Genomic DNA, 27992 nt, shown 5'->3' with positions numbered 1-27992 from the left:
ATCCTATGTGGGGTTAGAAATCACGCGGGTGGAGAGGGTCCCATGGCTCAGTACCCACTGCTCCTTCAAAGCAAAAAAATAACACTGATTTCAGAAACATATTAAATCTTTATTTTACAACAATTGCTAGACTTTTTTTAAAAACTGATTTCCCCCCGTTTTCTCCACAATTGTACTTGGCCAAATTCCTCCTGCTCCACCCCCTCTGCCGATATGGGGAGAGCCGTAGACTAGCACCATGCTTCCTCTGACACATGCGCAGTTGCCAGCCGCTTCTTTTTCACCTGACAGTGGGGAGCTTCACCGGCAGGACGTAGCACGTGGAAGGATCACGCTATTCCCACCAGTTCCCTTCCGCCCCGAACTAGTCTCGGCTCCCAGACGTTTGGTGAGCGGCGCCAACAGCACCGCGGATAGAGACTGAGAACTGAGTCTAGCCCCGAACAGGTGCCCCGGCCGACCAGAGGAGGCGCTAGTGCACAATTGTTAGACTTATGTGTCCAAAATCAACTACAATCTGTAAAAGACAGAGCTGGCATTTTCTGTTTATGCATAGAAAATTAGATGGAAAGAAGAAAAAAAAAAAAAAAGAAAACAAAGACTGTGTCATCAAGTTCCATATAGCCTCTCATGTTCCCAAATGTTGACCTGACTGTCCTACACTATAGGAATGACATACATGTAGGAAACCTTAAAATCACCCATAATCCTCTTTGGCTCAAATAATAACTAAAATATCAAATCAACATATAGTCAAACGACACTTTGGCCGTGCGCCCTGAGTGAACCTTGCAGAGTTAACCCCTAATAACAAACTCTTCTACATGGAGCCTCTACATGTGCTGTCCAATTGAATAGTTTAGTACAGGGGTGCCCAACCTTTTTTGACCGAAGATCTACTTTTCAAGTAGCCAGCCTCCCGAGATCTACCAGTCCAGTTTCAACATCGCAAACGCACACACATCGTTTCCAGCCTGCAGTAACTAACCTCACAACACTTTCTCGTTGTCCCACAACCACTTGACATTAGGGCTGTGAATATTCACTGGCCTCACGATTCGATTCGATTACGATTCAGAGGGCTATGATTCAATTCGATTACGATTATCGATGTATCTCGAGGCATCTTAAATCGATGCATCACTTTTTTTCCCCAATACATGATTTCTTTTTTCTCACTTTCTTTTTTCTCACTGTGTGGCTACTTTTAAAATAAAAGTGCATTTGGAATTGCATTGTATTATGATCCATAATTAAAATAAACAACTGCATGTACTTCCATTATATTTTATTTGATTATTATTATTTTATTTTTTTTATAATCGATTTTTGACGCGATCGACCTGGGGTGAGTCCGCGGTCGACCAGTAGACCGCGATCGACTGGTTGGGCCCCACTGGTTTAGTAGGACAGAAACCATTAGTCACTGCATGTCAATGTACAGTCAATTCCATGAGAAACAGTCTAGAGACTTCAAAAAGCAGTGTGTGTGTGTGTGTGTGTGTGTGTCAGTAGCAGTCAACTATGACCTCTTGCCCCAGCTGTGCATCTGAATGAGTGTGTGTGTGACTGGCAGTCAGGATGTCCTGTAACAGAGAGAGGGGAGAGTTGTGGACATGGTCACTGCTTTGCGTCAGGACGGCCAGCCTCTCGTCTAAACGCAGACACCTCAAGGCCTCACACACACCGACACACACACCGTGCTCTCCCTCACACACACCGTGCTCTCCCTCGCTCACACTCTCCTGTCTCACCGTATCGCTTACCGCAGAATCAGCGTCGCCTGGCCTATCAAAACCCTGCATCCTCTGCCGCCTACTGGCCCACTCGCATTTACCCTCCAGGTTCCTTCTTATCTCCCGCCCCCAGCCCCACCCCGGCAGGTCGCACGACACCCCGGCAGCAGCCGTGGTGTCCAGAGCCCCTGGCCGCAGGGGGCAGATTGTCTCTCTGAGCGTGATCAGCAGGCGACAGGCCTTCAGGGCCACCGGTCGATCACAGTCAACCAGACCGCTCAGCAACGCCGAGACGACCCCCTGCTCTACCAGGCCACGCAGCGCGCCGGCCAAGTCTGCCTCTCTGTGGTCTGTGTGCGTCTGTCCAAGAGTCTGCGTGTCGGAGTGTGTGTGTTGTGGCGCGTAGGCCTGGTCAGAGCCTGCGGCGGAGGGGTGCGGCGGGTGCGTCAAACTTGACCGGTGGTGACCCGTAAGCCTTTTGACTAGCAGCAGCTCAGCCAGCTCCAGCGTGTGAACCTTGACCTCCCAGTCCAGATCGTCGCTGCCGTGCGCGAGGACGGAACGCACGGACCCCATCAGGAGGGAGGGAGAGGAGGGGGACGGACAGGAAGAGAACCAGGAGATGAAGTACTTGAGGACGGCTCTCCTGGCGAAGCCCTCTGAGTCCGTAGAGAGAACGTCCAACAGCCTGCTCACTATGTCAGTCTTGGGGAGGGGGGGGGGGGGTTGACACACAGACACACAGACATTAGCACTTAGCAGTGTCGATAACAGTCCCGTTTTCACAACTATTGTTTGTCATTTTGTTCAATCGGGTGAAGGAACCGGTTTGGGGAACCAAAACAAAAACTGATAAAGAACAAAACCTTTGGTGGAATAGAAACATAACCAGGAACAAAGGTGAATTGAAATGTTCCAGAACGTAATCTTTTTTTGTTATAATACTCATCATTATGCTATTTTGTTGTCAAAATGATCCCACTGATTCACACAGAAACGGAGTACGGAAAACGGAAACTCCGGAATATTGGCCGTCTGTCCCAGAGTCATCGTCAGACTGATAAGACTCTGGGTGCCCAGATTTCTGGGAACCCGACAGAGTGCGGTACCAAATTTCGGACATCCACATAAGCGGGGGAGTGGAAGAGCATGATGTGTGTGAATGGGGCAAGGGGAGGGAGGGGAACAGGCACTGCAGTAGTACAGTACTAATAATAAATGGAATGATTCTGTCCAGATGCCCGGCTGCCTACCTGCTCCTGTGTGACTGCTGCCCCCTGCTGCCAGCTGGGTGCCAGTGTCTGTGCCAGTGCAGAGATGGCGCTAGCTCTCACATAACTCTCTGCATCAGACAGCGCCTCTGTGAGGAGAGCGGCACTGCAGTCCAGGAGAGCCTCACACACGTTCAATTGCTGGGTCGATTTTGGAAAGATACACACACCACCCGCCAGCTGGCCCAGAAACTCCACAGTTGAGTCTCTAACCTCCCAGCGCACGTCACACACACGCTTCTTCACCACCTCGAGTAGATCTGATGAACACACACAAACACATATGTTAACACAGCATACAGAGTGCCAAAGTCACGGCGTCTTTCGGCTTCGGCGTGGGACCTAAATTATTTCATTCCCTATTCATTTTTCCATAGATCTTTCATAAAATCCTTATCCACCTTATTTCTAGCTGCCATGATGCCTTCCGTCAAAAATGGGAGCTTCTTCCGGTGTCATCCTCCCAGCCCCCTCCTCCCCCCGTTACGTTGCTGACACAGAGCCTGTCTGCTGCTGCGTCTGTAAACCATGTTTCAAACAAGCTGCAGGCGAGGGGAGCCAATCACGTCCAGCTTGGCCAAACATCTCGCCGATAAATATCCAGAGTTGCTCAAAGAGCAACAGGTTAGCGGATGTGATACATAACATTATTACATTCCCTCAAATAAGTCGTCAAACGAGTGTTAATCCTTTGTGAGAAGCAACTTTTTTTCACAGAGTTTGATGAGGAAATGCGCTGAGTACGAGCGAGCGCCGCAGGCAGACCCCTCGGCCGAGTACGTTAACCAGCTGTAACAATCAGTCGCGTTCTAGACCGGACCTTGCACACCCATAATCATTTTACAGCGGGGCATTCAAAATAAAGGTGGATAAAAAAATTGTTTTACCCTATAGAACATTTCACTGGGACCAAAACAAAGCAAAAAGAAATGGTCTCTCCTGATCCTGAATAGCTGAATCGCTTGGTTTGTCCAAGTAATCTATTTCTATAAGGATTTTACAAAAAAGTCTATGGAACAATGAATGGGGAATGAAATCCCTTGGGTCCCATGCCGAACCTGGAAGGGTTTTGCACTCTATAGCCAGAAACAATGCAGGGTCTAGGCGTATGGCTCCATGATATGATGACGCTCCTCTTGAGATGAGAGAGGGGGGGCGTCAGTGACGTATAGGATAGATAGTCTGTAGCTGGATGAATCATACAGGAGAGTGTTTACCAGCTGTAAGGAGGAGGCTGCTGGTGAACACTACCTTGTTTGAGCTGCTCTCTCGTAGAGGAGGGATCTGTACACACAGCCATCCACTTCACTAAGGCCTGGTAGCACTTATGTAGAACCTGAAACACACAGACACAGCCCCTTTCAATGACACAATGATAACGTGAGATACTGCTCATTAGAAAAATGATCATTGAGTGTTTTTGTTGTTGTTGTAAGTTTGTTAATCCTTCCAGAATGATTAGAAAGACTCAAACTCTACTGTAATCACTCAATGTTAGTCTAACAGTGTGACTTTTAATAAGGAATAGTCAATGAGGGGACAGTTAGTTTGGTGGTTAGAGAGAGCGTCCGGTAACCTAAAGCCAATGTGTACATCGCTGTGTAACTGTCCTTCAGGTGTATTAAAATGAAACAATCACCAAGTACTATCACTGGATTGGCTGGATGACTATGGGACACTTGAGCTATGTTTCAGCAAGGGAATCCTCCTCATTGCAAATTGTATCGGTCAAGCATGGGAGCAAAGACAGAACCTTCTATTTAGAAATTGATGTATTGCTTTTTATATTGCGGGCCGGCCCATTGCTGTCTTACGACTTGTATATTAAATTGTTGTGTTGTTTATTGTTCTGTTTTATTGTTGTGTCTTATAAACCCACGGGGGTTGGGCACCTAGTGCATAGCCTAGGTAAACCCAGCCCCCACGTGACCTGCTCTCTCAGTTCCCAGTCACTAGCTTGTGACTGTAAGCAGGGTGAGCCTGAGAGCAGGTCACTGGGGGCTGGGTTTACCCAGGCTACCTAGTGCATGACACGTAAATCAATCAATCAATCAATCAACCAATCATTGGCAGAATGTCAGTGACGAAATACAGCAAAACAACGACAAAATAAAACACAAGAATACAGACAGACACACGTCTCAACTTACAATAGGGTCAGAGTCAGGACTGTGCAGATACTGGATCAGAACAGTGAACACCTCACTCATCTTCTTCTTTGCTCCTGAAACACACAGAAGTGTGTATTTGGAAGTATGTATGTATTACATGTTTCATCCTGGTACAGTTTACACACGCGCTCTCTCTCTCTCTCTCTCTCTCTCTCTCTCACACACACAGACACACGCACACACACACACACACATATACACACACACGCGCACACGCACACACACACACAGCTTTACCTGGGCTGGCGCTGAGAGCTGTCAGAGCCTCTAGAGCACATTTCTGAACCTTGCCACAGCCAATGACATTCGTGCATGCCTTATTAGAGCCTACTGATGGCGAGGGGGCGTGACCACTGCAGATCCTTAGCAGTGACAGAACTGCAGTGACGATTACAATTGGAGGACAGGGGAGGAAGTCAGGAGGCTGAGAGAGACACACACACGCGCGCGCGCACACACACACACGCACACACACACACACACACACAGTAATGTTAGTGTACATAAGAGATATACTGTATAGTCTGTATCCTCTCCACTATTCTCTATTGTCTCTGCTGTCTCACCATGAGTGTGATCTGCTGTGTGTTGGTCAGAGAGACACAGATCATGGAGATACAGGAGCATTTACTCTGCAGCTGTTCTACAATCGAAATCCGCTGTTCTTCTGCTGCTGGAACAGAAAATACAGTCAGTCATAAAGATACTAAACACCACACAAGCACATTAACGCACAAAAATGAAACGAGCACATTAACGCACAAAAATGAAACAAGCACATTAACACACACAAATGAACTTTTTGTTTGTATGCAGGGTTCCAGACTAACTTTTCCGCTGGTAGCACTGCTGCTACCAACTTTCTCAGCTGGTCGCACCAGCACGACATGATTTGTTTGCGCTTTTTAAAATGTTACTTGTTTTTTTGTACTATATCTAGTACTGTTCACATCTGTACATTACAGCCTTTCACATTTACTCCACTGCCCTCCTCTGCTTGTGTGACTTGCAAAAAAACAAGTCTTTCAGCCTTTTTTCTTTTGCATGGAGGGTCACACAGGTGCAGAGAGGACGTCAACTGAGTGTATCCCTCCATGTAAAAAGGCCAGCCACAGTGCTGCTAGGCTACTGAGTAGCATACGACACTATAGAAGATATCTTTTGCATGGCTGGTCAGTCACGGCTTTACGGTGCCTGACTGAATGATGTGTGCTGATTGTGCTCAGAAACAATGTGTTTGTTTGGCAGCACAGACTTCCTCCTCTGCCATTATGCGGTTGAAAACAATATTGTGGATTTGGAGCAAGTGAGTGTGTGTGTGTGTGTGTGTGTGAGAGAGAGACAGAGAGGGGGGGGGGGGTGACAGAGCAAGCAAGAGAGAGGAGAGGGGGAGTGACAGAGCAAGTGAGAGACAGAGAGAGAGAGTAGAGGGGGAGTGACAGAGCAAGTGAGAGAGAGAGAGAGAGAAGAGGGGAGGGGGAGTGACAGAGCAAGTGAGAGAGAGAGAGAAGAGGAGGAGTGACAGAGCAAGTGAGAGAGAGAGAGAAGAGGAGAGAAGGGGAGTGACAGAGCAAGTGAGAGACAGAGAGAGAGAGAAGGGGAGTGACAGAGCAAGTGAGAGACAGAGAGAGAGATGAGAGGGGGAGTGACAGAGCAAGCGAGATACAGAGAGAGAGAGGAGAGGGGGAGTGACAGAGCAAGTGAGAGACAGAGACAGAGAGAGGGGGAGTGATATAGCAAGTGAGAGAGAGAGGAGAGGGGGAGTGATAGATCAAGTAAGAGACAGAGAGAGAGAGGAGAGGGGGAGTGACAGAGCAAGCGAGAGACAGAAGGCTCTTTCACACCGGCTATGAAAGCCGAAAAATGCACGGAAATTAGGATTCGCGGCTCCGATGTGAAAGGCATGAACGCGCGTTGGTGGGTAATTCTTGTACGCCTTTTGTCCCGGCACCAAAGGTTGTCACATCGCCGTATTGGCGGACAACCCGCCTCCACTTGAAAGGTCGTCGCAGCGAGCCGGAAAAGGTGCGAATGGTCAGCTCATTCATAAAAAAATTACAGGGGAAATCACCTCATGTATCAAGCAAGTGACGAGTGAAAGTAAAAAAAGTAGACTGATAGACAGACCTATCTCCACACACCACACTTTGCACTGTGCGAGGCAGCGCTTCATACGAATCGCTCATAAGATCGTGGTGTTTTTGCAATGTCAGCGTAGGTAATTATTATGTATATTAACTTTATTACAACTTTGGCATGGCAATATCTGCTGCTTTACCTTAACAGTGTGACTGTTACAGTCACAACAGCCAACTAGTCCGCTGCTCTCGCTTCAGGCAGCCTCGCACTGTCCCCCTGTCTAGTGCAGGCTGCGCTGAACAGAGAGCACTGAGGTGAGGTGTCAAGATTTCATCTCTGAGCCCTCTGATAGGCTATTGCTTGATGTGTAACCAATCAGATAGCGCTGTGGGCGGGACATTGCTCCAGACTAGGGGTGTCACGATACACTCAGTTCACGATACGATACGTATCACGATACTGGGTTCACGATAACGATACGATACGATTTTAACAATATTTTTTTAAACTTGAATAATGACAATATATGACTGGAAAAGTAGTATTTTATTTGAAATGCACAAATACAAAACATGCTGTTGTGGGAAATTGTTATTACAATAACAACTAGAAAAAACATGAGATTGGAGATAAGGCTTATCTTGAAATAGAATGAGTTACACCGTCACTTAGATTTACTTTGAACTAAAAGGTTTCTCAGCAGTATAAATTCTCATTATGCATCTTCAGTTTTTCTTCAAACTCAAACAACAAGACTTTTCTTAGTCTATTTTTTATGCATCTTCAGTTTTTCCTGTCAAGTAAACAGTTTTGCCAGAAACTCAATTGAATGGTTTCTCTCCTGTATAACTTATCATGTGTCTCTTCAGAGACTTGTTCAACTGAACTACTTTCCACACATTGAACTTCAACAAACAAGTACGTTTCTTTGTCTACTTTTGAAAGAAAAAAAAAAAAAAATTTTTTTTTTTTTTTTTTTCACGATATGAGATTTCATCTCAACGATACATATCGTGACGTTTTACTATCGCGAAATTTCGTGGGACGATATATTGTGACACCCCTACTCCAGACACAGAACTACTGTAGGAGAGGATTCTTCCAGGTGCAGCAGCCGCAAATTAGCGCATTTTTTTATTAAGTTATGATATCGGCAAATGAAAATGCCGATACAGATCTCCTCAGCGGACTAGGAGAAGGAGGAAAGTCTGTTGTTGAATTGAATTCGTTCATCATACAGTAGCCTAGGCTACACTAACCTATGAAAATATTAATTTGGGCTAGGAGGGGCTGGAAATCCCTCTGCTCGCCTTTCAATGCGGGAGCGGGGGATTTCACCTGAAAGTACAGAGCAGCACGGTAATGTGGCCGTGCTGCTTGGCTCGTGTGAAAGCAATTTCTGTGGCGAGGCGGCTGCCTTTACGGGACTCCTAAACGGCTATTTTTGCGCGATCTGTGTATGAAAGAGCCTAGAGAGAGAGAGGAGAGGGGGAGTGACAGAGCAAGCGAGAGACAGAGAGAGAGAGGAGAGGGGGAGTGACAGAGCAAGCGAGAGACAGAGAGAGAGAGGAGAGGGGGAGTGACAGAGCAAGTGAGAGACAGAGAGAGAGAAGAGAAGGGGAGTGACAGAGCAAGTGAGAGACAGAGAGAGAGAGGAGAGGGGGAGTGACAGAGCAAGCGAGAGACAGAGAGAGAGAGGAGAGGGGGAGTGATAGATCAAGTGAGAGACAGAGAGAGAGGAGAGGGGGAGTGACAGAGCAAGTAAGAGAGAGAGGAGAGGGGGAGTGACAGATCAAGTGAGAGACAGAGAGAGAGGAGAGGGGGAGTGACAGAGCAAGTGAGAAAGAGAGGAGAGGGGGAGTGATAGATCAAGTGAGAGACAGAGAGAGAGGAGAGGGGGAGTGACAGAGCAAGTGAGAGAGAGAGAGAGGGGGAGTGACAGAGCAAGTGAGAGACAGAGAGAGAGGAGAGGGGGAGTGATAGATCAAGTGAGAGACAGAAAGAGAGGAGAGGGGGAGTGACAGAGCAAGTGAGAGAGAGAGGAGAGGGGGAGTGACAGAGCAAGTGAGAGACAGAGAGAGGAGAGGGGGAGTGACAGAGCAAGCGGGAGACGAGAGAGCGCGCATGGTGCAAAAGGTGCTGCACTCACACCAATGCGACCACGGGAAATTTTAACTTGCACTTTGTGTATGTGTGCATGTGTTACCTGCAGTTTGTGTATGTGTGTGTGTGTGTGTTACCTGCACTTTGTGTACTGTATGTGTGTGTGTTACCTGCACTTTGTGTATGTGTGTGTGTGTTACCTGCAGTTTGTGTATGTGTGTGTGTTACCTGCAGTTTGTGTATGTGTGTGTATGTGTGTGTGTGTGTTACCTGCAGTTTGTGTATGTGTGTGTGTGTTACCTGCAGTTTGTGTGTGTGTGTGTGTGTGTGTGTTACCTGCAGTTTGTGTGCTCAGTAGAGTCTGACCAGTGATACTGTCAAGGACTAGCAGTAGTATTCCTACAGCCTTGGCTGTATGGACAATGTCACTAGACACAGAGACACAAATAACAACACAACACAGATTAGATGATAGAAAGGAGTAAATGAATAGTTTGCTGAAATAGTGTTGATGTACGCAGTGCATCTATCTTCTAAAAGGACAGTGAGGGTGAAGCCATGCTCTGTGAATGGGTCTAGAACAGTTGATAGTCCTGCTGTCAGCGGATGCTTACAGGTGGCCTCTGCGGAGAATGGCTGCTGCTGCGGGAATGAGGTCAGAGGGTTTGTTGGTTTCCAACATGGATGACAGAAGGCGGCTCACTCTCTGGTCTGAGACGTGCTCATCAGTACCGGAGCTGCTGAAGAGGGACATGGAGACACTTTTAAGACTCGACACACTTTTCATTTTCACAATGCAATTCTCCAGCTTTTCTTTTCCATCATGCATATGCATACTCAGCAGCAGCAGTTATGTTACAGTACAGTTCGTACGAGACAGTCTGTCTCTACCTATATGCAGCCAGAAGGACGTCCATTAGGGGCAGTGTGAGCTGACTGTAGCCTGCTGTCACCAGGGCCTCCAGAGAGCCTGTGACCGTCCTGAGCAGCGTGTCCCGAAGAGGAGGTCCAGCCTGGGAAAGGAGCAGGCCCAGTAGCCTGAGGCTCTGGAGGCTCTGATGGAGTTGTGCATTGTCCTTGGGGACCAGTGACACCTTAAGGTACTCTGCGATTTCTGTGGCGACTGCAATGTACTCGGGGCTGGTTTCCGTGGTAATGGCCAGATGTTCTATGTCTGTCTCCATCGCAATGGGTGCTTCGATGCAGACACGTGTCTTCACTTCATTCTTCTCTTTCTTCTCCCTGCCGTTACATCCTTCAGACCAGACAGACTGAAAAAAGCCCAGGATGTGGGCAAGCACTTGATTGACGGCTGAAGCAATAAATAGACTTGCGTCTGTCTGGAGATGTAGGAGGGCCTTAGTGAGATCTGGGGAGTGAGGAGACAACCATGTGTCAAGATGTGTCACAATTACAGACATGTGGAATAATACCGAGTATGAACTATTAAAAGTTACTATTGTCTTTATGCCTCAATGTGACTGTTGTCGCCGTCTTCTTTATTATATTATATTTGTCAATAGTTTTCTAGTTTTTCTAACCTAATCTATTTGATGACGTTTCTTTCTGCTAGTACTTCCGCATTGAGCTATCTATCTCGCTCGTGTTAGGCTCTCTAACTGTTTCCAGTTAGGCTATCACTAACTACTACCAATATTGAAAGGTGCAAAACAAATACCGTTAACATTACAGATCCTGACCCACAATGTGTGTTGAATTCAACTAGCTGGCAGAAAACTGATATAATTACTGACAGATAATGTTAGATTCAGGGGGGCTGGGCTGTTTTCTAACATTACGTTAAGAAGAGATAGAAACACAATCAGCAGCCTGTGTGATGATGTAATGGAGTGACTTCATGGAAACAAGCGAGTTGAATTCACAGTTGAAGACTTCTAATGTTACTCACATTGGGTTGAAAACAGGAAATAATCAATGTATAGTTTCTTAGTTATTTCTCTTAACATTTTCACAACACAACCGACTTCTGCTCTTCCTCCTACTGCTTAAGGTGCGCTTGTTTAATGCCACACACGCATTCCCCACACATCGCGGTTAGCCTGGATGGAAAAACCTTGCTCTGAGAATTTCCGTGTTCGTCCTTTGAAGTGATGACGTTATTGACGTATAATATCCCTGTGGACTCAACAGTGTAGTCTCATTTAGCCGTTTGCTAGCTAGCCGCCATTTTAACGCCGCGTAAAAGCTTAAAAACTCATAAAAGTGGTCCTCATGTCATGTGTGAAGATTATCCTACTGAACACTGGTTCGCGTTTGATTAAGCTTGCGTTGCCCAGAGACCTTATTAGAAGCATCGCACCAAAAACCCATTCAAAAATCCCATAGCCGAAAACAGTGAAGAACCAGGAAGTGTTAGCATCGATGTTTTCCGGACTCGTTCCTGGGGCTCTCTATGGTAGTGAGATACAAGAGGGGCACCTGCTTCAACCAGGAAGTGGAGAGCTTTTGGGTGCTGCAGCATGCTCTTTAAGCCCTGGATCCAGCCAATCCGTATGCAGGGATCCTCCCACAGCCCTGCTTCCTGCCAGTGTTGAATGTCATAGACCCGGCCCAGGATAAAGCGCTCCTACAGGGAGACAACACCAAAGTTAGGCTGTGCTCAGTGTGGAATCACAGTCAGTGTGGCTTAGTTTGTAGAATAGACCCTTCTCACGGGGGCCATTTTGTGTCGAAAAGGCAGGGTAAACACACGTGCAAGCAAAACACTAATGAGGGTTTAAAACTTCCACGATTGGAATTTGGAAACCCTCATTAGTGTGTTGCTTGCACCTGTGTTTATTCTGCTTTTCGACACAAAATGGCCCCCGTGAAAAGGGTCTATTGTCAGCGACAAGTTGATTTAGTGACATAATGGGTTGAGTTGTTATGAGTTCTACCTGCAGCACTTTAAAGCCATCCTCAGTAGCAGCCATTAATCCAGTGAGTTTGAGGGTGAATGAGAGGACACCTGGGTCTGACGCCATGTTGGAAATCACAGTGGATATGAATTCAAGCAGACAGGGACATGCCTCCAGCAGAGATCCTCCTTGACCAGGAGAAAAGTTCAAAAGATATGACACTGTGGTAGAGATTTAATATGTCAGACCTAATCAGCATACATTTCATAAATAGCCATCTATATACAGTAGCTCTACCCGCTTGATATGCTTTTAGAGGATGCAGGCAGCTGAAGACTAGCATACTTTGGCCAGCCAGATGGACAATTTGCAATTACGAGGTTCCAATACACTTGCATGTCTTTGGAAATACCATGCAGAAAAGACTGGGCATAACCCCCCCCCCCCCCCCTTTTTCCCCCAATTGTACTTGGCCAATTCCCTCTGCTTTCCTGGTTGATGATCCACCCCCTCTGCCGATCTGGGGAGAGCCGTAGACTAGCACATGCTTCCTCCGATACATGTGCAGTCGCCAGCTGCTTCTTTTCACCTGACAGCGTGGAGTTTCACCGGCAGGACATAGCGAGTGGGAAGATCACGCTATTCCCCCTAGTTCCCCTCCCCCCCAAACAGGTGCACCGACGGACTAGAGGAGGCACTAGTGGAGTGACCAGGACACATACCCCACCGGCTTTCCACCCGCAGACACGGCCGATAGGTTGAGGCGATGTCTCGTCATAGATGCTGGGTTAACTGGCTCAGCGTGGCTGGGGGCGTGGTCAGGGTGGGGTAAAACCGAAAATGTAGGTAGGTGCCAGAGCCGTATAATAGAAGAGTTCCGACATCTCCATTCACTCCAATGGACCAGTTTTTTTCCAGGAAGTAGAAAGTGGAACTCTTGAGTAAAAAAAGCAGCACTGTCGAGTTGCATCAAAATAGACAGTGTTGTACTTTGAAAGGGTTTTTCATCCCTTGAAATGAATCAAATTGTACATTATCGGCTTTATTTTAGCATGCAAAAGTAGCGCGAGACCCATTCCTGGCTGTTCATTGGCTAATAATTCTTGCATTTTGGTCCTCCGCTGACGCCACTCTCTTACTAGAGGACACTAGTAGGTGCAATACCATTTCGGAAGTGTGGGGGGCATTAGTGAGTAAACAGTGAGTCGTTGTTCCGGGTTGCTCCAGATGAATGATTTTCGGTTTTTCATAGACAGAAAAGTGGATTTTATGCAACAATTTGGAAGAGTCAACTATATGTCATTAAAAGAAGAGGATGTTGCGCATCGGATAGCGTCTTCACTTCACGTTTTTGGCTCAGCTAAGGGTTGGCTTTTATACCTAGACGTGAGAGCGGCACAATTGTTTGATGGGAAATGCGTTGACGTTCGCCAGGGCGCTGCTCAGTATGAGCGAGAAGCGCCCGGCTAGCGGGGTAAAAGTCTGAGACTATGATGTGAGTGAAACGAATAGTCGAATTCTGAGGCGAAGTAATTCCCATATCTTGATCCCAGTGTCACCACACTAGAAAGAAATAAAGACATTTTAATGACCAAACGATTAGGTCCAGTAAAGTTACTACTACTAACCCTCCTTGGTGAGTCCAGTGAACCAGTCCAGCAGTTTCTCCAAGCTGGTGTCATCGGGCAGAGACTTCCCCGAGCCCGCCAGGACCTCACACACTCGGGGCAGCAGCGCCGCACACTCCCTGTCCATGGTGCTGATAGATAGGTGCGGGCATGTTACAGTAAAGGCCTTCACAATGTAACGTTACACTGATTGCAATGCTAGCAAACAGTTAAGTCAACTGTTACTAACTACAATAAATAACAGTTAGTAACATTACCCATATTTATTGTGTTAGTTTGAAGAAAGACGAATGATGGTGACTCACATAGCTAGAAATTCAAGAGCTCGGTTCTGTGGCATCACATCAGATGAGATCAAATATACCGTAGACAACATGTATTCTTTCACTGTAAAAGCTGTCCGTCTCGCGGGAAGTAGCTTCGGACGCGCCGGTGTGTGCGTGGCTTCCTCCTTGCCGTGGACAAGTGAAGGTGGTAAAGATGACGGTAACTGCAACCGTTCTCTGATCTGACAGCGTGTGGATAGACTGCCCTAAATGCACTGACCCCTCGTGCAGCCGGTCGCCATGTTTTACAACGCATGCCTGATCGCGGCGGGCGATGCGCGCAAATTCCGGTTTTGCATTTCTGTGAGCGTCACCTCCGTCCATTTTCACGTAATCGCACATGGTGCTGCACCGGCCGCTAACCGCCAGCCTCCTCTATTCTGGGACTTTAGCTCCTTTGCGGCGAGAAATTCGCTTCTAAATCGTGTTAAATGCAAGATACGGTGGACATGGGGGACGACCCAGAGTATGAAGAAGATGAGCCCTCCTTCAGCGACCCGGAGGACTACGACGATGACGTCGACGATGAGGGTGAGCGCAAGCAGGAAAGACGCCGGCTCGAGCTCCGGCCTGCTGCTAGCTAGCCGTGGTGCTAACTGCTAGCAAGATGCTAACCAGCTTGTCAGATGGAATCTGAATAACTGCAAGACATTTAGTGTTAGTCAGTTAATGTTCTCTTAATGATTGCTAATGTTGCGAGGACCTTAATCATTTTACTTGGGTTTATCCCCAAGAGAATATAACTAACACAATCCATTTATCTCCTAGCAAAGCCTCACCCACCCAGACTACAGATGCATTCACTGTGCGGCTCCCAGCCTGTGGCTTTCTTTTTGCCTTTTCTCCCTTCTTTTTGCAAATGGCGCAACAGTGAGCTGACTGACGTTAGTCGTTACGTTAGCAAAAGCTAGAAGATAGCTGGATGGGGCAGACTGCAACCCAGCGGTCTACAGTTTGCATGAAGCAGCTGCTATCTTTATCCCAGGGTTGTGGGGAATCTGTTCTGCAACGCCTCTTAGTTCTGCACTTGTCAGATAAAAACGGGCACCTAATTAAAGGTGCCAGTAAAAATGTTACCATAAGGAACTGACTGGTTTTCAAAGAGGGGTCCAAGGAACTCCAGGGGTTCCCCTGGAAAAGGACAATAGTTTGATTTCTCCCTTATATCACTCTTTTAATGTTGGCTCAGAAATATAAGGGATATGGATGTCTTATTTTCATCAGCAGTATAGTTGGTTGAGTAATTTTGTATAATCTCATATGTATCAAGTCAAGTCAAGTCAAGTCAAATTTTATTTATATAGCACCTTTCATACACAAAGGCAATTCAAGGTGCTTTACAAAAAAATAATCGAAAAAACAAGCAGCAAAGCAATGCACATATAAAAAACACATAAAAAACACAGCCGACAGTTTTAGTTAAAATATATACTCAAATTAACAAACATGAAACATTATTTCTGTTTTAAATAAGTTACAAGGCATTCTTCAGTACAATCAACAAAAATCCTCCTGGCTGTGAACCCGGTAACCCCTTGTGAAATGCTGTCAGTAATGATACATTTTGATTTGAGGGTGTTTGGGGCACGAGAGCACCGAACCCTTGGGCTAAAACACACACATCAGACAGGTGACCTCTGCTGCCCTCTTCTCTTCAGAGCTTCTGGGTGACCTCCTGAGGGAGAAGCCCCTGGAGGCGGACGGTATCGACTCAGTGGTGGTGGTGGACAATGTGCCCCAGGTCGGCCCAGAGCGTCTGGAGAAGCTCAAGAACGTCATACACAAGATTTTCTCTAAGTTTGGCAAGATCACCAATGAGTTCTACCCTGAGGCTGATGGCTCGACCAAAGGGTAAGACCGTGACGCTGTTTTGGTCCCTCGTCTGTTGTGTAGGTGTGCGTCCATGTTGCATTTTAGGTAAATAACCATCCTATTTTCTCAGATACATCTTCCTGGAGTATGCTGCTCCCACCCAGGCTCTGGAGGCTGTAAAGAACGCTGATGGGTACAAACTGGACAAACAACACACGTTCAGGGTCAACGTCTTCACTGACTTTGACAAGTAAGTCCAGGATGTCTAAGGAACGTGATGAGTTTGACAACAAATGTGTCAGACATATCTGATGTGGTGTGTTTGTTTCCTCCAGGTACATGAACATCAGTGATGAGTGGGAAACTCCAGAGAAGCAGCCTTTCAAGGACTTTGTAAGTGTTTAGAGCATGGGCACTGCAGTAAAATAGAGGCCATTTACACCTGGCATTAACATGCGTTTTCTGCCATCAGATTGCAATCCGATTGTATTTTATCACTTCAGCCTGATTCCATTTACACCTGGCACTAACATGCGTTTTGGGTGAACAGATTGCAATCCGATTGCTCTCCAGCTCGAACGTCATCACGCGCGCGCCCCCTGAACGTGTGCATGCATGTTTGCATACATGCACAGGGAAATAGAGGTTATTGTTAACACATTCAGTGCCACAGCGCTTCAGTAAAATTGTCTGGAGCCTGTGCCAGATTCACTTCCATTCAGTTGAAAACAGCTATAGAATTTTTTCTATTATGGCTATATTAACGGGGCTGGACTTTAATGAAACATTGAACACTCCTGCTTCTTCCAAAGAAGAAATTTTGTTTCTAGACAGTTCCATTATGAAATTACAGCCTCTCAAAAAAGTGCACTTTCAAGGGTTTTCTGTCGTTTTTTTTTACTTTCCAAGATATAGGCCCTTTTATGAATACCTTTTGCACTCTAATTTCGAGCACATTCACTGACTCTGGCTGGTGTTTTCTGATGTGGTGGCGTGTGGTGTGGTTTCTGTGAAGCCTGTGTGCCACACACCCCTCTCCCCCCCCCCTCCCCCCTCTCCCCTCTCCACCTCTGAGCTGCGGGCTCCTCCCACACGCACAGAGTTTGTTTTCTCGTTTTTGCCCCGGACAGATCCCAGCGCCCATCAAGAAGGAAATGATGCGCGCTGGCAAACGCGACTGAACGAAAAGGCTTGGCCGTTCGGCTTCGGATGCTGGCTTTCTAGGAAATCGTGTGGAGATAGATAGAAGCATAAGAGCTCAGTTGTGAGCGCGGATGCAGCCGAGCCCACTGTCCGCTGTAGACAGAGCAATATATACGGCTCTGGCAGAAAGCATGCATCGGTTTCCACTTTCTCCGCTGTCTCCTGTACAAAGTAAAGGATCTGAGGTGGGTGGAGCAGCTCCTGTGACGATGTTTAAGGTGGCGCCGTGTGATCCCTTGAAGGGATTCATGCTCACTGGCTAGGTACGACCTTAAACAGCAGAATTATGGAATAATATGAATTATGATTTTAGGACGTCCACAGACGTCCTTGGCACTCCTCGTTACTTTTTTTTAGGACGTCCACAGACGTCCTTGGCACTGAATGTGTTAAGCTCAAATGCACAGTGAACGTCCCCTTCACCTGGACAAAACGATGGCCGATCACGCAGCACTGCATCTATTTCTTTATAAAAAGGACACGTTGCTCTGCCCCTGCCACTTTTCTTGTTCTTGTCCTTGGCCTGTCTGTAAGCCGTGTTTCCATTACTAAATATCGCAATAAAAATCGGGTAATGCAAACACGTAAATTTCGAAAAACCTCCCAAATATTGCAAAAAGCTTTTGCGCTCTCATGAGGTAGTTTTTCAGACGTGTCGATATAGCAGTTTTCTCTGTAGGTTCTTCTCCCATGGAGCTGGGAGACACTGGGTCCGAGACACACACACATACATACGTTTTCCGTGCATGTCATTGGCTGTAACCACCTGTGTTGCGTTCAGGTAACATCCTAAATTACAATGGTATACAATTGAGAGCATAATTTCTCTTTTATATCAACACTTCTCCTTTGGAAAAGGAGCGGAAAATGAAAGGAAAATGAGGGAGAAAGGGTTCGATAAGCCGTGGCAAAACCTCCGCAGCAAAACTTTGAAGCAACGCTACCTAGCAGAAAGAGAGTGTTGTGCAAAAGCGGAGCGGGGGGGGGGGAGAAAGAGAATTTTTAGCCGGTCCATGGTGACATGGGCTGCCTGTGTGTGTGCGCATTTGACACAGCGGCGAGATGAGGGCACACACCGGTGCGGTGTATTTCCGTATGGTAGTTGCTGAATGCGTTTTGAGAGGACGCATTGCATTTACACTTGTGTTAAATGTTGTCATAATGCGTCCCTGACCACCTCCGGAGGTGGTTTGGCCGATCAGATTGCAATCCTTCTTCAATGCGTTTTGGGGGTGTTTACACCTGTACTTTCAAGTGATAAAATACAATCGGATTGCAATCTGATGGCAGAAAACGCATGTTAATGCCAGGTGTAAATGGCCTCATACAGCTTTACTGTAATCCTTTCACCAATTAGGCTAGACCTCAGCAAAAAGAATCACACCCAGGTGTTGAAGTAAGCGGTGCAGGTTTGCGCAGGTCGTACTCTATACTTTGCCACCTCTCCCATCTCTCTGGCACTGTGTGCTTGTGTGTGTGCAATGCGTGCGTGTGTGTGTGTGTTTCACCAGTTTTACGGGTGCTTTCTGTCTCCACTGTGCTTCCTTGTAGAGGCGGGGGAGGGGCCTAGGCTAAATATTGTACTCACCTTTCGGTTCGCTAGTTCTAGGTGAAAACGGATTGTCACACTCACTTAGAGAAGTGGCTCACCGCTGAAAAATAAATTTTGATCAGCTAAATAATCCCTGCTTAACAATATTCACCTTTACACATCAATAGATCAGAAAATATTCCACTCCAGGCTTCGCTAACTCTCTGTCCGTCTATCTGTCTAGGGTAATATGCGCCATTGGATTGAGGATCCAGACTGCCGTGACCAGTACAGTGTGATTTACGAATCAGGAGAAAGGACTGCCATTTACTCCAATGATGCCAAGGAGCCAATCACAGTCGAGGAGAGAGCGGTGAGTACTTGATTCAGCCAGTTGTGGTCAGCGTCGATAGGGTTGGCAGATGGCACGATACTAGAATTTCTCAATTTGATCCGATACCCAGGAAAATATCGACATGCGATACCATTTTCGATACTACGGGGCACGGTAAACATTGAATCTTTTATTATATGATTTAATCTAGCCAACTTTGTCTTGGTGCTGTCACGTTTCCAGCATGTTTCCAGTCAGTGATGTACGCAATACATTCTGGGTGTTGTAGTATGATTCCCCCTCAAGAGTGACATGGGGAAAACTATAGCCGTTTTCTCTGGTCAAAGGGCTCCAATTTAAAAAATAATTGCATTTTTCTACTACAGTAGGTGACCTAGGTTTAAGTGGTGAAATAGGCCTTCTCAGGAATTTAACTTGTAATAAGTAATAACAAAATGACAGTTGAAACTATTCGCATCTTTTCATGTCATGTCTTTATTTTTTGCACCAAATTATGGAAAGCGACCCGACCCGCCGGCAGATTTGGTCTCCCTCAGTGTTCACTCCATACGGCCTCGGCTACTAGTGAGAGGAGGGGCTGTGGGCAGCGGTGCAGGCTGTGTGTGTGGCTATTGGAGGCCGAGAAATAATGTTTGACTTTTCATAAGGAGAATGCACTGCTTGTATATCGATACTCTTGCAAAATGAGTATTGCAGGGGTTTCCAACTTTTTTGGGCTTGTGACCCCAATTTGACATCACAAAAAAACTATGGACCCCAGGCCCAGACATTCAAATTTCGGTACATATCGGTAATGGCATCAGTGACATCATCCATTATGTCACATGTATCAGTATGCTGACTTTAATCTGTGAATTCTGACTTTTTTCTCAAAATTCTGACATAACAGAATTCTGACATTAATTTCAGAAGTATTCTGACTTTTCTTCAGAATTAGATTATTTTTATTTTATCCGAATTCTGACATTAAACTGGTGTGGTATTAAAAAAAGTAAAGAAATTTCAGGTGACCCCATTTGAATTCCAGGCGACCCCATGGTTGGGAACCACTGGAGTATTGTATGAGTTTCACATTTTTATTATCGATACTTAAATAAGTATCTATACTTTTGACAACCCTAGTCTGCACGATAAATGCAGAGCTGTTGGGGTGAGAGGGATGGTTGTTATTCGATGTAGTTGGCTGTCAGACTGATTGTGTGTGACTGTGTGTTTCTGCAGCGCTGGACCGAGACATACGTGCGCTGGTCTCCTAAAGGGACCTACCTGGCCACCTTCCACCAGCGTGGCATTGCATTGTGGGGCGGCGAGAAGTTCAAACAGATCCAGAGGTTCAGCCACCAGGGCGTGTCCCTCATCGACTTCTCACCGTGCGAGAGGTAAGCAAGCCACATGGCTCATTCGCTGTACTAGTGGACACTCGGTGGGCTAGTAGCTACACAATAATGTGCAGTCGTCCATTCAGGGAATTCAGTGCATTTTGTATTCTTGTACTCTCTTATATTGTCAATATAGGCTAATGGCAATAAAGGATCCCATTACCTGGATGACTGAAAAAGTATCTAATATACTCCATTTTTAAATGGTTCCATTCGTCAAACGGTTAACTAACCTAACCTAGAAGCTTCATGCATGGTTGTTTGTTTCCAGGTATGTTGTGACCTTCAGTCCACTGATGGATACCAAGGAGGACCCCCAGGCCATCATCATCTGGGACATTCTGACCGGACAGAAGAAGAGAGGCTTCCACTGCGAGAGCTCTGCACACTGGCCCATCTTCAAGTCAGTACACCCCTTTTTTGTATCTTCAAATCGGTTATCTTATGCATACAATTTTGCTTTGAGGTTTGTTGCTTCTGTGGTGTATGGATGTGTTGTAATGGTAAATATTTGTTCTCAGATGGAGCCATGATGGGAAGTTCTTTGCCAGGATGACCCCAGACACTCTGAGCATCTATGAGGCTCCAGTAAGTCATCTTATTAAAAGATTACTTGTATTTATGTGTTGTGCACAACTGAGACTAAAACCATGGTTCTTCTCCTCTAGTCTATGGGCTTGCTTGACAAGAAGAGTCTCAAGATTAGTGGTATCAAGTAAGTCTACCCTTTATGATATTACCAATAATATGAGGCGTCCGGGTTCGCGCCTCCGTGTTACCCCCTGCTTGGTCGGGCGTCCTTACAGGCACGACAGACTCCTCTGGTCAGTCGGAGCGCCTGTTCGGGGCGGAAGGGAACTGGTGGGAATAGAGTGATCACGTGCTATGTAGGAAGCATGGTGCTAATCTATGGGTCTCCCCAGATCGGCAGAGGGTGGAGCAGCGACCGGGGCAGCAAGGGAAAAATTGGCAAAGTACAAATTGGGGGGGGGGGGGGTTGGTTCATGAAAATAAATAAATAAATAATATTACCAGGGTTCAAAATTAGCACCATCTACAAGCCAAATGGCTGGTAGATTTGCTTCACTCATCAGCCAAAGAACAATGGTAATATATTGAGTGGCTGGTAAAGTTTGAACATTCATTTGGCTGGCCGGTGGACAAACAATATATATATTGGACTCTGAATATTACCCATTAATAATACCAACTCTAAAGATTTGTATTGTATTCTGTTGGCCATATGCTTTAAGTGGTGAGATCACATTCTATATGGAGATTTAGCTTTTGTGTGCATGTGTATGCAGGGACTTCTCATGGTCTCCCGGTGACAACGTCATAGCGTTCTGGGTGCCTGAGGACAAAGACATCCCAGCCAGAGTGACTCTGATGCAGATGCCTTCCCGTCAGGAGATCAGGGTCCGCAACCTCTTCAACGTTGTCGACTGCAAACTGCACTGGCAGAGGAATGGAGACTACCTCTGTGTCAAAGTGGACAGGACTCCAAAGGGAACACCGGTATAGAGGGAGAGAAAGGGAGAAACAAGGGAGACTTGGCTATTGAACATCAATACTAAATTGTGTGTCTGTCTGTCTGTCTGTCTGTCTGTCAGGGAGTGGTGACCAACTTTGAAATCTTCCGAATGAGAGAGAAACAGGTTCCTGTTGATGTGGTCGAGATGAAGGGTATGTACATATGCATGTGCTCGCACACTCAAACACCCCGACCCCCGATCAAACCTAATCTACTGTTTTTGTCATTCCAGAAAGCATCATAGCGTTTGCATGGGAGCCCAACGGCAGTAAGTTTGCCGTTCTCCACGGAGAGTCTCCCAGAATCAACTCCTCCTTCTATCACGTCAAAAACAACGGCAAGATTGAGCTCATAAGTGAGTACGCTGCACAGACACACTTGCAGACTCGTCAAGACAGTGTTTCATCAGGATAACACGCCTGTTAAACTTAACACTGACTGTGAGGCTGTGTGTTTTACAGAGACGTTTGACAAACAGCAGGCCAACAGTATCTTCTGGAGCCCCCAGGGACAGTTTATGGTCCTGGCTGGACTCAGGAGGTCAGTTATACACGTGTGTGTGTGTGTGTGTGTGTGACAGACATAAAGAGAAACCGACACACCTGATTCCAACTCTGAGGCTCACTATGCTATATGTTTGCACTGGTGTGAGTTAAGGTCTTTTCTTGAGGTGTGCCTCCATGTGTGTAACCCTCTCTCTTGTGTGTGTGGCTTTGAAAGTATGAATGGGGCCCTTGCCTTTGTGGACACGTCAGACTGCACCATGATGAACATAGCAGAGCACTACATGGCCTCAGATGTGGAGTGGGACCCGACCGGTCGCTACGTGGTCACCTCCGTCTCCTGGTGGAGCCACAAGGTACAACACGGCTACGTTTTCCCCCTGACGACCCACTCCCGAGTACAGCCATGCTCGACTCATTCAAACGCTCGTTTTGTGGAAAACGACATTGATCTTGACCCTTTCCTCTCCCCACCTTGTGTGCGTACTAGGTGGACAATGCCTACTGGCTGTGGACGTTCCAGGGCCGTCTTCTTCAGAAGAACAACAAGGACCGTTTCTGTCAACTGCTCTGGAGGCCCCGGCCTCCTACCCTGCTCAGCCTAGATTCGACCAAGGTGCTATTTTAATTAGATACGCGTGTTGGAACAAACAACTCACTTTTCTGACAGCTCCTGCTCGCAGCTCTGATCTGAGGCTCACAGCTACAGCATAATGTTTATTTATGTGACACCGATTTGATGCTGTATCAGTGATTTGATGCTGTATCAGTGATGTGAGTTGATAACAGATTAGCTTGGGTATCTGTGGCTGTGTGACCTTCTTTGTAAATCTTGCTCTGTCTCTTGCAGACGATCAAAAAGGATCTCAAGAAATACTCCAAGATCTTTGAGCAGAAGGATCGTCTGAGCCAGTCCAAGGCTTCCAAGGTTAGAGCCGCTCCCTTTCTTTTACAGCCCTGACTGTTCCAGGCCAATCAGGTCTATCTTACTTGACTTTAGTGGTCTACCTTACTTGATTGTAGTGGTCTATCTTACTTGACTTTAGTGGTCTATCTTTCTTGACTTTAGTGGTCTATCTTACTTGAATTTAGTGGAGGTGGGTTGGGAATGGTTCTGTTATGAGAACGTCAGCCCTGTTTGTAAGCATTCAGAAAAGCATTACCTCTGGTGAATGTATGTTTATTGACATGTTGTCTGTCCCTGATATGTTTGCTAGCTGACTGACTCTAGGCCAAACAACTTAGCTAGGAACATGTTGTAAGATATGAGAACAATAAACTGTCCTTGGGGGAGCCTCCTGGTTAGCACTGTAGCAGAACAAAATGGTATCCATGATGACTGGGTTTCCTTGGTTAATGATTTCAGCTTGCTTTTAGATATTTCAACAAGAGGTGAACACACAAGATGCACTAAATGCAGCATGTGTGTGTGTGTGTGTGTGTGTGTGTGAGTAGGAGCTGGTGGACAAGCGCAGGTCCATGTTGGACGACTACCATAGCTACAGGGAGGCAGCGGTGCAGACCCTCCTGGAACAGAAGAGCCTCCGCCTGGAACTCAGAGGAGGTATGACCTCTCACACCCCCTGACCCTTCACTCCAAACTGGCTTCAAGTAAGAACATCACTGACATGTGTTTCTCTTCCAGGAGTGGACACTGATGAGCTGGACAGTAATGTGGAGGACTGGGAGGAGGAGACCATTGAGTTTTTTATCAACGAAGAAATCATTCCCCTCGGAGATCTGTAGTCCCATACGCAGGTAACACACACACACACACACACACACAGCCACAGTTGAATGTCCCAACACACACTGGGATTCGCTGGAACAATTGTCCCTTAAGTCAGTGGTTCTCAAAGTAGTTTACACCTATCTCAAATTGTATTTGGGGTTTGAATCGATCATAGAATGAATGATCTTAGTAAACATCTAAGATTTGCATAGCTACTTAAATGCTTTCAAATGTGGGACACAGTTTGTACCAATCCCGTAGAATGGCTTTTTCTGTCAGACCACTTTGCAGCCTGCTGCATTCACTATCTGATCAGATCACACAAATCTGATCAGATGGGTGACAAATCTTCAAATGGGGCTCCATGGTCTCATTTGTGTCCGTTTCGGGTCCTTGACGCAAAAAAGGTTTGAGAACCACTGCCTTAAATATATGAATGTTTAGTGCACTGTCCTACATGACCCTGAGGTCCCATTATGTTTTGTTCTGCACCTAATGTTTCAACCTGACATTGTGTCACCTCTTTGGAATGTGTCAGTACCACGTAACAATGTAACCATTCCTTGTGCACCCATTGTATTTGGCAAATACAATGTATTCTTGTTCAGTCTACTTGCACAGAAACATATAATAATGTGCATTCATTGACAACTTCACATAATCTGCACCTTTTGGTATAACGAATATCAGGGAAGATTCAGAAAGCCTCTGTTATGGCTCTACCAGGAACCTGAATCGGCTGTTCATTTTTGGTGTTCAGTGTTGGTGCATCATTGTACCTTTTTAAGTAGTGAGGATGATGGATTGAAAAATCATATTCTGTCAAATGGGTAGGTGCCTGTGTACACTCTTACAATCAGCTGGCCTAAGAGCAATATAGATTCTCACACGTTGACTTGCATGGCTCATTATCACAGCGGTATATATAAAAACTGTCCCATTTACATGTCCACGTAAGTAAGTCAAAATGTGAATAAATGTACAAACTGTATAGCCTGCTATCCAGCCCCATATGAATGGGGTTGTCAGCACTCTTCATAGGGCGTCCACTAACTTAACCAATTCGAGTCACACCCTTTCCAGTAAGCCCATCAGTTTTGAAATCCGTTGGCCAGTTGTTGAGCTGCTTGCAGCAAAAGTGAATGTTTTACGGCGGTTGCCGGTGTCGGTACCGGATGTAACAGACAAAGAGTATTGATGGCAAGAGATTAAGCTCTTGTGCTTTTTTGACAAGAGCGCTCTTGCCTTGATGTTGCAGTGGAACAACCTATTAGCCTACAGTTCTTATCAATTTAAGGTCTTTGGTGCAGGATCATATGAACTCACATTTCATTTCCTTCTACCAGACCATTTGGCCCCCAGTCCTGAGAGGGTGTTTTAAGAAATTACAAATGGCTCTAGCCAATCAGCAACCCGCCTTGTAGTTGACATCGTAACCGGCCCATCAGGAACGCCGCTGGCAAAACGGTAATTGCTGCCTCCGTGGCTTTCCACGTCGAGCAGTAATGTCAACGTTTGTAGAGCTTAAACAGCCATAAAGTGCAGTTATTGCAGAAATAGGCTCAATAACAACAATTAAGCAAGTACACGAGTTTCTGGGTGGAAAAGATGTTTTTGACGTTCTCCCGAGTGGACTTGGCTGAAGGAGTTGTCTGTCAAGGCAAGTACATGTCACACACCCAAATCTCACCCACTGCAAACACTGGGTGAGAGCTGGAGGCCAGACAGTCTCTTAGACCAAAACAAAATGTGAGTTCACGTTGACCGGCTGGTTTACCAGGCTAGCAGAATCGTCAAAGTTGTCCTGCTTTGCTACTGCGATAGGTCAAAGACAACAACAGACGGCAACCAATCAGTACTTGGGGCTGACAAATATGTCACCGAATCAGTGGCGGAATTGCGGATAGCCTTGCATGTTGCATCAAGACCCTAATGAAGGATTAATTGTGGCTGGATACCAGGCTACAGATCGTACGTACACATCTTTTAAATGTGTGTTTAACCTGTTGTTCTCTCCCTCTGATCAGTCCGTCTGTGTTCGTGTGGAAGGAGAAGAAGAACTGTCGCATTGATTGGAGGAGGACGACGACCACGCTCTGAATCTTGGGATTCCTCACGAGTCTCAACATTCTACCTTGGTGACATCATCAAAGCACGCCTTGCGGATCAGCAGTTGCACCGAGGGACACGAGAGCATACTTTCATTATTTTCTCTTTGTCTCTAATCATCCGCCCCATTTATCTTCTGGCACTTGATATTTAAAGATACTGCCCTCTTCTTTTCATCAATTGGAGTCACTCGCCCTCTTATTTCACGCCAGTCTTTTTGGGACTTCTTTCTGGCATTGTTTCTGAACTAGCCTCACTATGCTAGCGTGTCATCACGGAGGAGCAGAGAGTGCCATAGTAGTAGTGGGGGGCGGAGATGTTTTGACCAAACAAGTCGCCTTGTTACTTAGTGTGCTGAGGTGCCGCTACACTGGCCTGTATCCTCCTCCTTTCAGACTAGACCTCCACATGGGGAGGGGATGTACTGTGGGAATAACTTTAAATAAACATTCAAACTCAGTACTAAATGTCCTACTCTCTGTGTTTTTGTTACAGAAGGAATACTCAGGCTCATTTGCTAGTATAGTGTCTGATGCAACCATCCTCTGGCATATTGTATTGTCTTTTCGTAAAAAAAAAAAAAAAAGATTTATGCATAGATTTTAATAGAATACATTGTCCTGTGCAAATGAGATTTATCAACTGCCTTAGTCTTGTGTCTAGTTGAAATGTTCAAATTTGGCATATATTTACCTAATCTAGTAGGTTAAAAACTCAGTATTGTGTTGGCATTATGGTTATTTGTTGTGGGCAAAATGTAGAAACATTTCAGAATCACAAGCTGCGAACATTGGTCAAAGTGTCAAATGTCTAATACAAACCTTGTAATATGCATACATCCATGGCTGTTGTCACTGATTCACTAGTGACCACAGCTATTGAGTACAATACGATTAATAGTATGGCTCTGGAGTCCAGAGGTTTTCAAAGTGGAGGGCCGGCATCCAGGGGGTTTCAAGCAGTTTCAGGGGCTCGAAATGGAAGTGAAAAAAAATTACATTACTTATTAAAATGAGTTTGAATAGTCTAAATGTGTGTGATTTGGTGAAAGATATTTAAGAGATTCAGTAGTTTTGGGGAATTTGACAGTTTTCCAACTTTCCCATAGTCCTTTTTAAGTATGTGAAACGGCAATCTGGGAACCCAGAGTCTATTTCGGCTTAATTGTTGGGTGTCTATGGGTCCGGTCATACAACATAATCATGATCCCATAGGCGTCCAGGAATTGAGCGAGGGGGGGAGGGGTGGTCGTGGTCCTTTTTCCATGCTTTGTTTGGTTTGGAGAGAGAGGGGAGGCCCACAGTCTCAGACAACCCCTGCTTCTGGCCTGTGCGCAAATCTCGCGAGAGTTGTCTTTGTTCTATCGAGAGACCGCTACACTCGAGTCTTGCCCACCCGGTCGGTCTCCCACTCTCATCACCGGGCAGTCAGGACAGCAGCACAGCGCGCAGAGGACACAGCGACAAAGCGCTGTCTGTCCGAGAGAGAGGCATCATATCATGGAGCCCAGCTACACTGTGAGTACAAAGATTACAAAACAGTCCGTCCGACCAGCAGCGGCTGACTGGATGGCTTTTGCCTAAATAGTTGCCGTGATGCTCCCGGGCCGTGTGAAGGACATCACGGAACAGAGCTATACTTCCACGCTTCCAGCTCAAAGGG

The 27992-nt window shown here is 46.2% G+C and overlaps 2 protein-coding genes across 2 annotated transcripts; one reads left to right on the top strand and one right to left on the bottom strand.

Moving 5' to 3' along the window:
• Positions 1–258: 258 nt before the first annotated feature.
• Positions 259–14211, bottom strand: brat1 (BRCA1-associated ATM activator 1). Its single transcript, XM_083656010.1, has 13 exons — positions 14152–14211; positions 13847–13977; positions 12258–12406; positions 11800–11947; positions 10252–10729; positions 9975–10100; positions 9697–9788; positions 5745–5851; positions 5416–5602; positions 5158–5231; positions 4259–4343; positions 2990–3267; positions 259–2441 (listed from the first exon to the last, which is right to left on the bottom strand). The coding sequence occupies exons 1-13, from the start codon at positions 14184–14186 to the stop codon at positions 1509–1511; spliced, it is 2823 nt and encodes a 940-aa protein (XP_083512136.1). The 5' UTR covers positions 14187–14211; the 3' UTR covers positions 259–1508.
• Positions 14212–14507: 296 nt separating this feature from the next.
• Positions 14508–26784, top strand: eif3ba (eukaryotic translation initiation factor 3, subunit Ba). Its single transcript, XM_083655555.1, has 19 exons — positions 14508–14703; positions 15831–16023; positions 16115–16234; positions 16320–16377; positions 18963–19091; positions 20295–20452; positions 20724–20855; positions 20974–21040; positions 21121–21167; positions 21760–21970; positions 22066–22138; positions 22219–22341; positions 22448–22526; positions 22707–22845; positions 22980–23105; positions 23340–23417; positions 23945–24053; positions 24135–24247; positions 26249–26784. Exons 1-18 carry the CDS (start codon positions 14604–14606, stop codon positions 24233–24235), a joined length of 2043 nt encoding a protein of 680 aa, XP_083511681.1. The 5' UTR covers positions 14508–14603; the 3' UTR covers positions 24236–24247; positions 26249–26784.
• Positions 26785–27992: the final 1208 nt, after the last annotated feature.

The sequence above is a fragment of the Poromitra crassiceps genome, assembly GCF_964638095.1.
Source record: "Poromitra crassiceps genome assembly, chromosome: 19".
NCBI classification, from domain to species: Eukaryota; Metazoa; Chordata; class Actinopteri; order Beryciformes; family Melamphaidae; genus Poromitra; species Poromitra crassiceps.
This window is presented reverse-complemented; position numbering and strand designations above follow the sequence as displayed.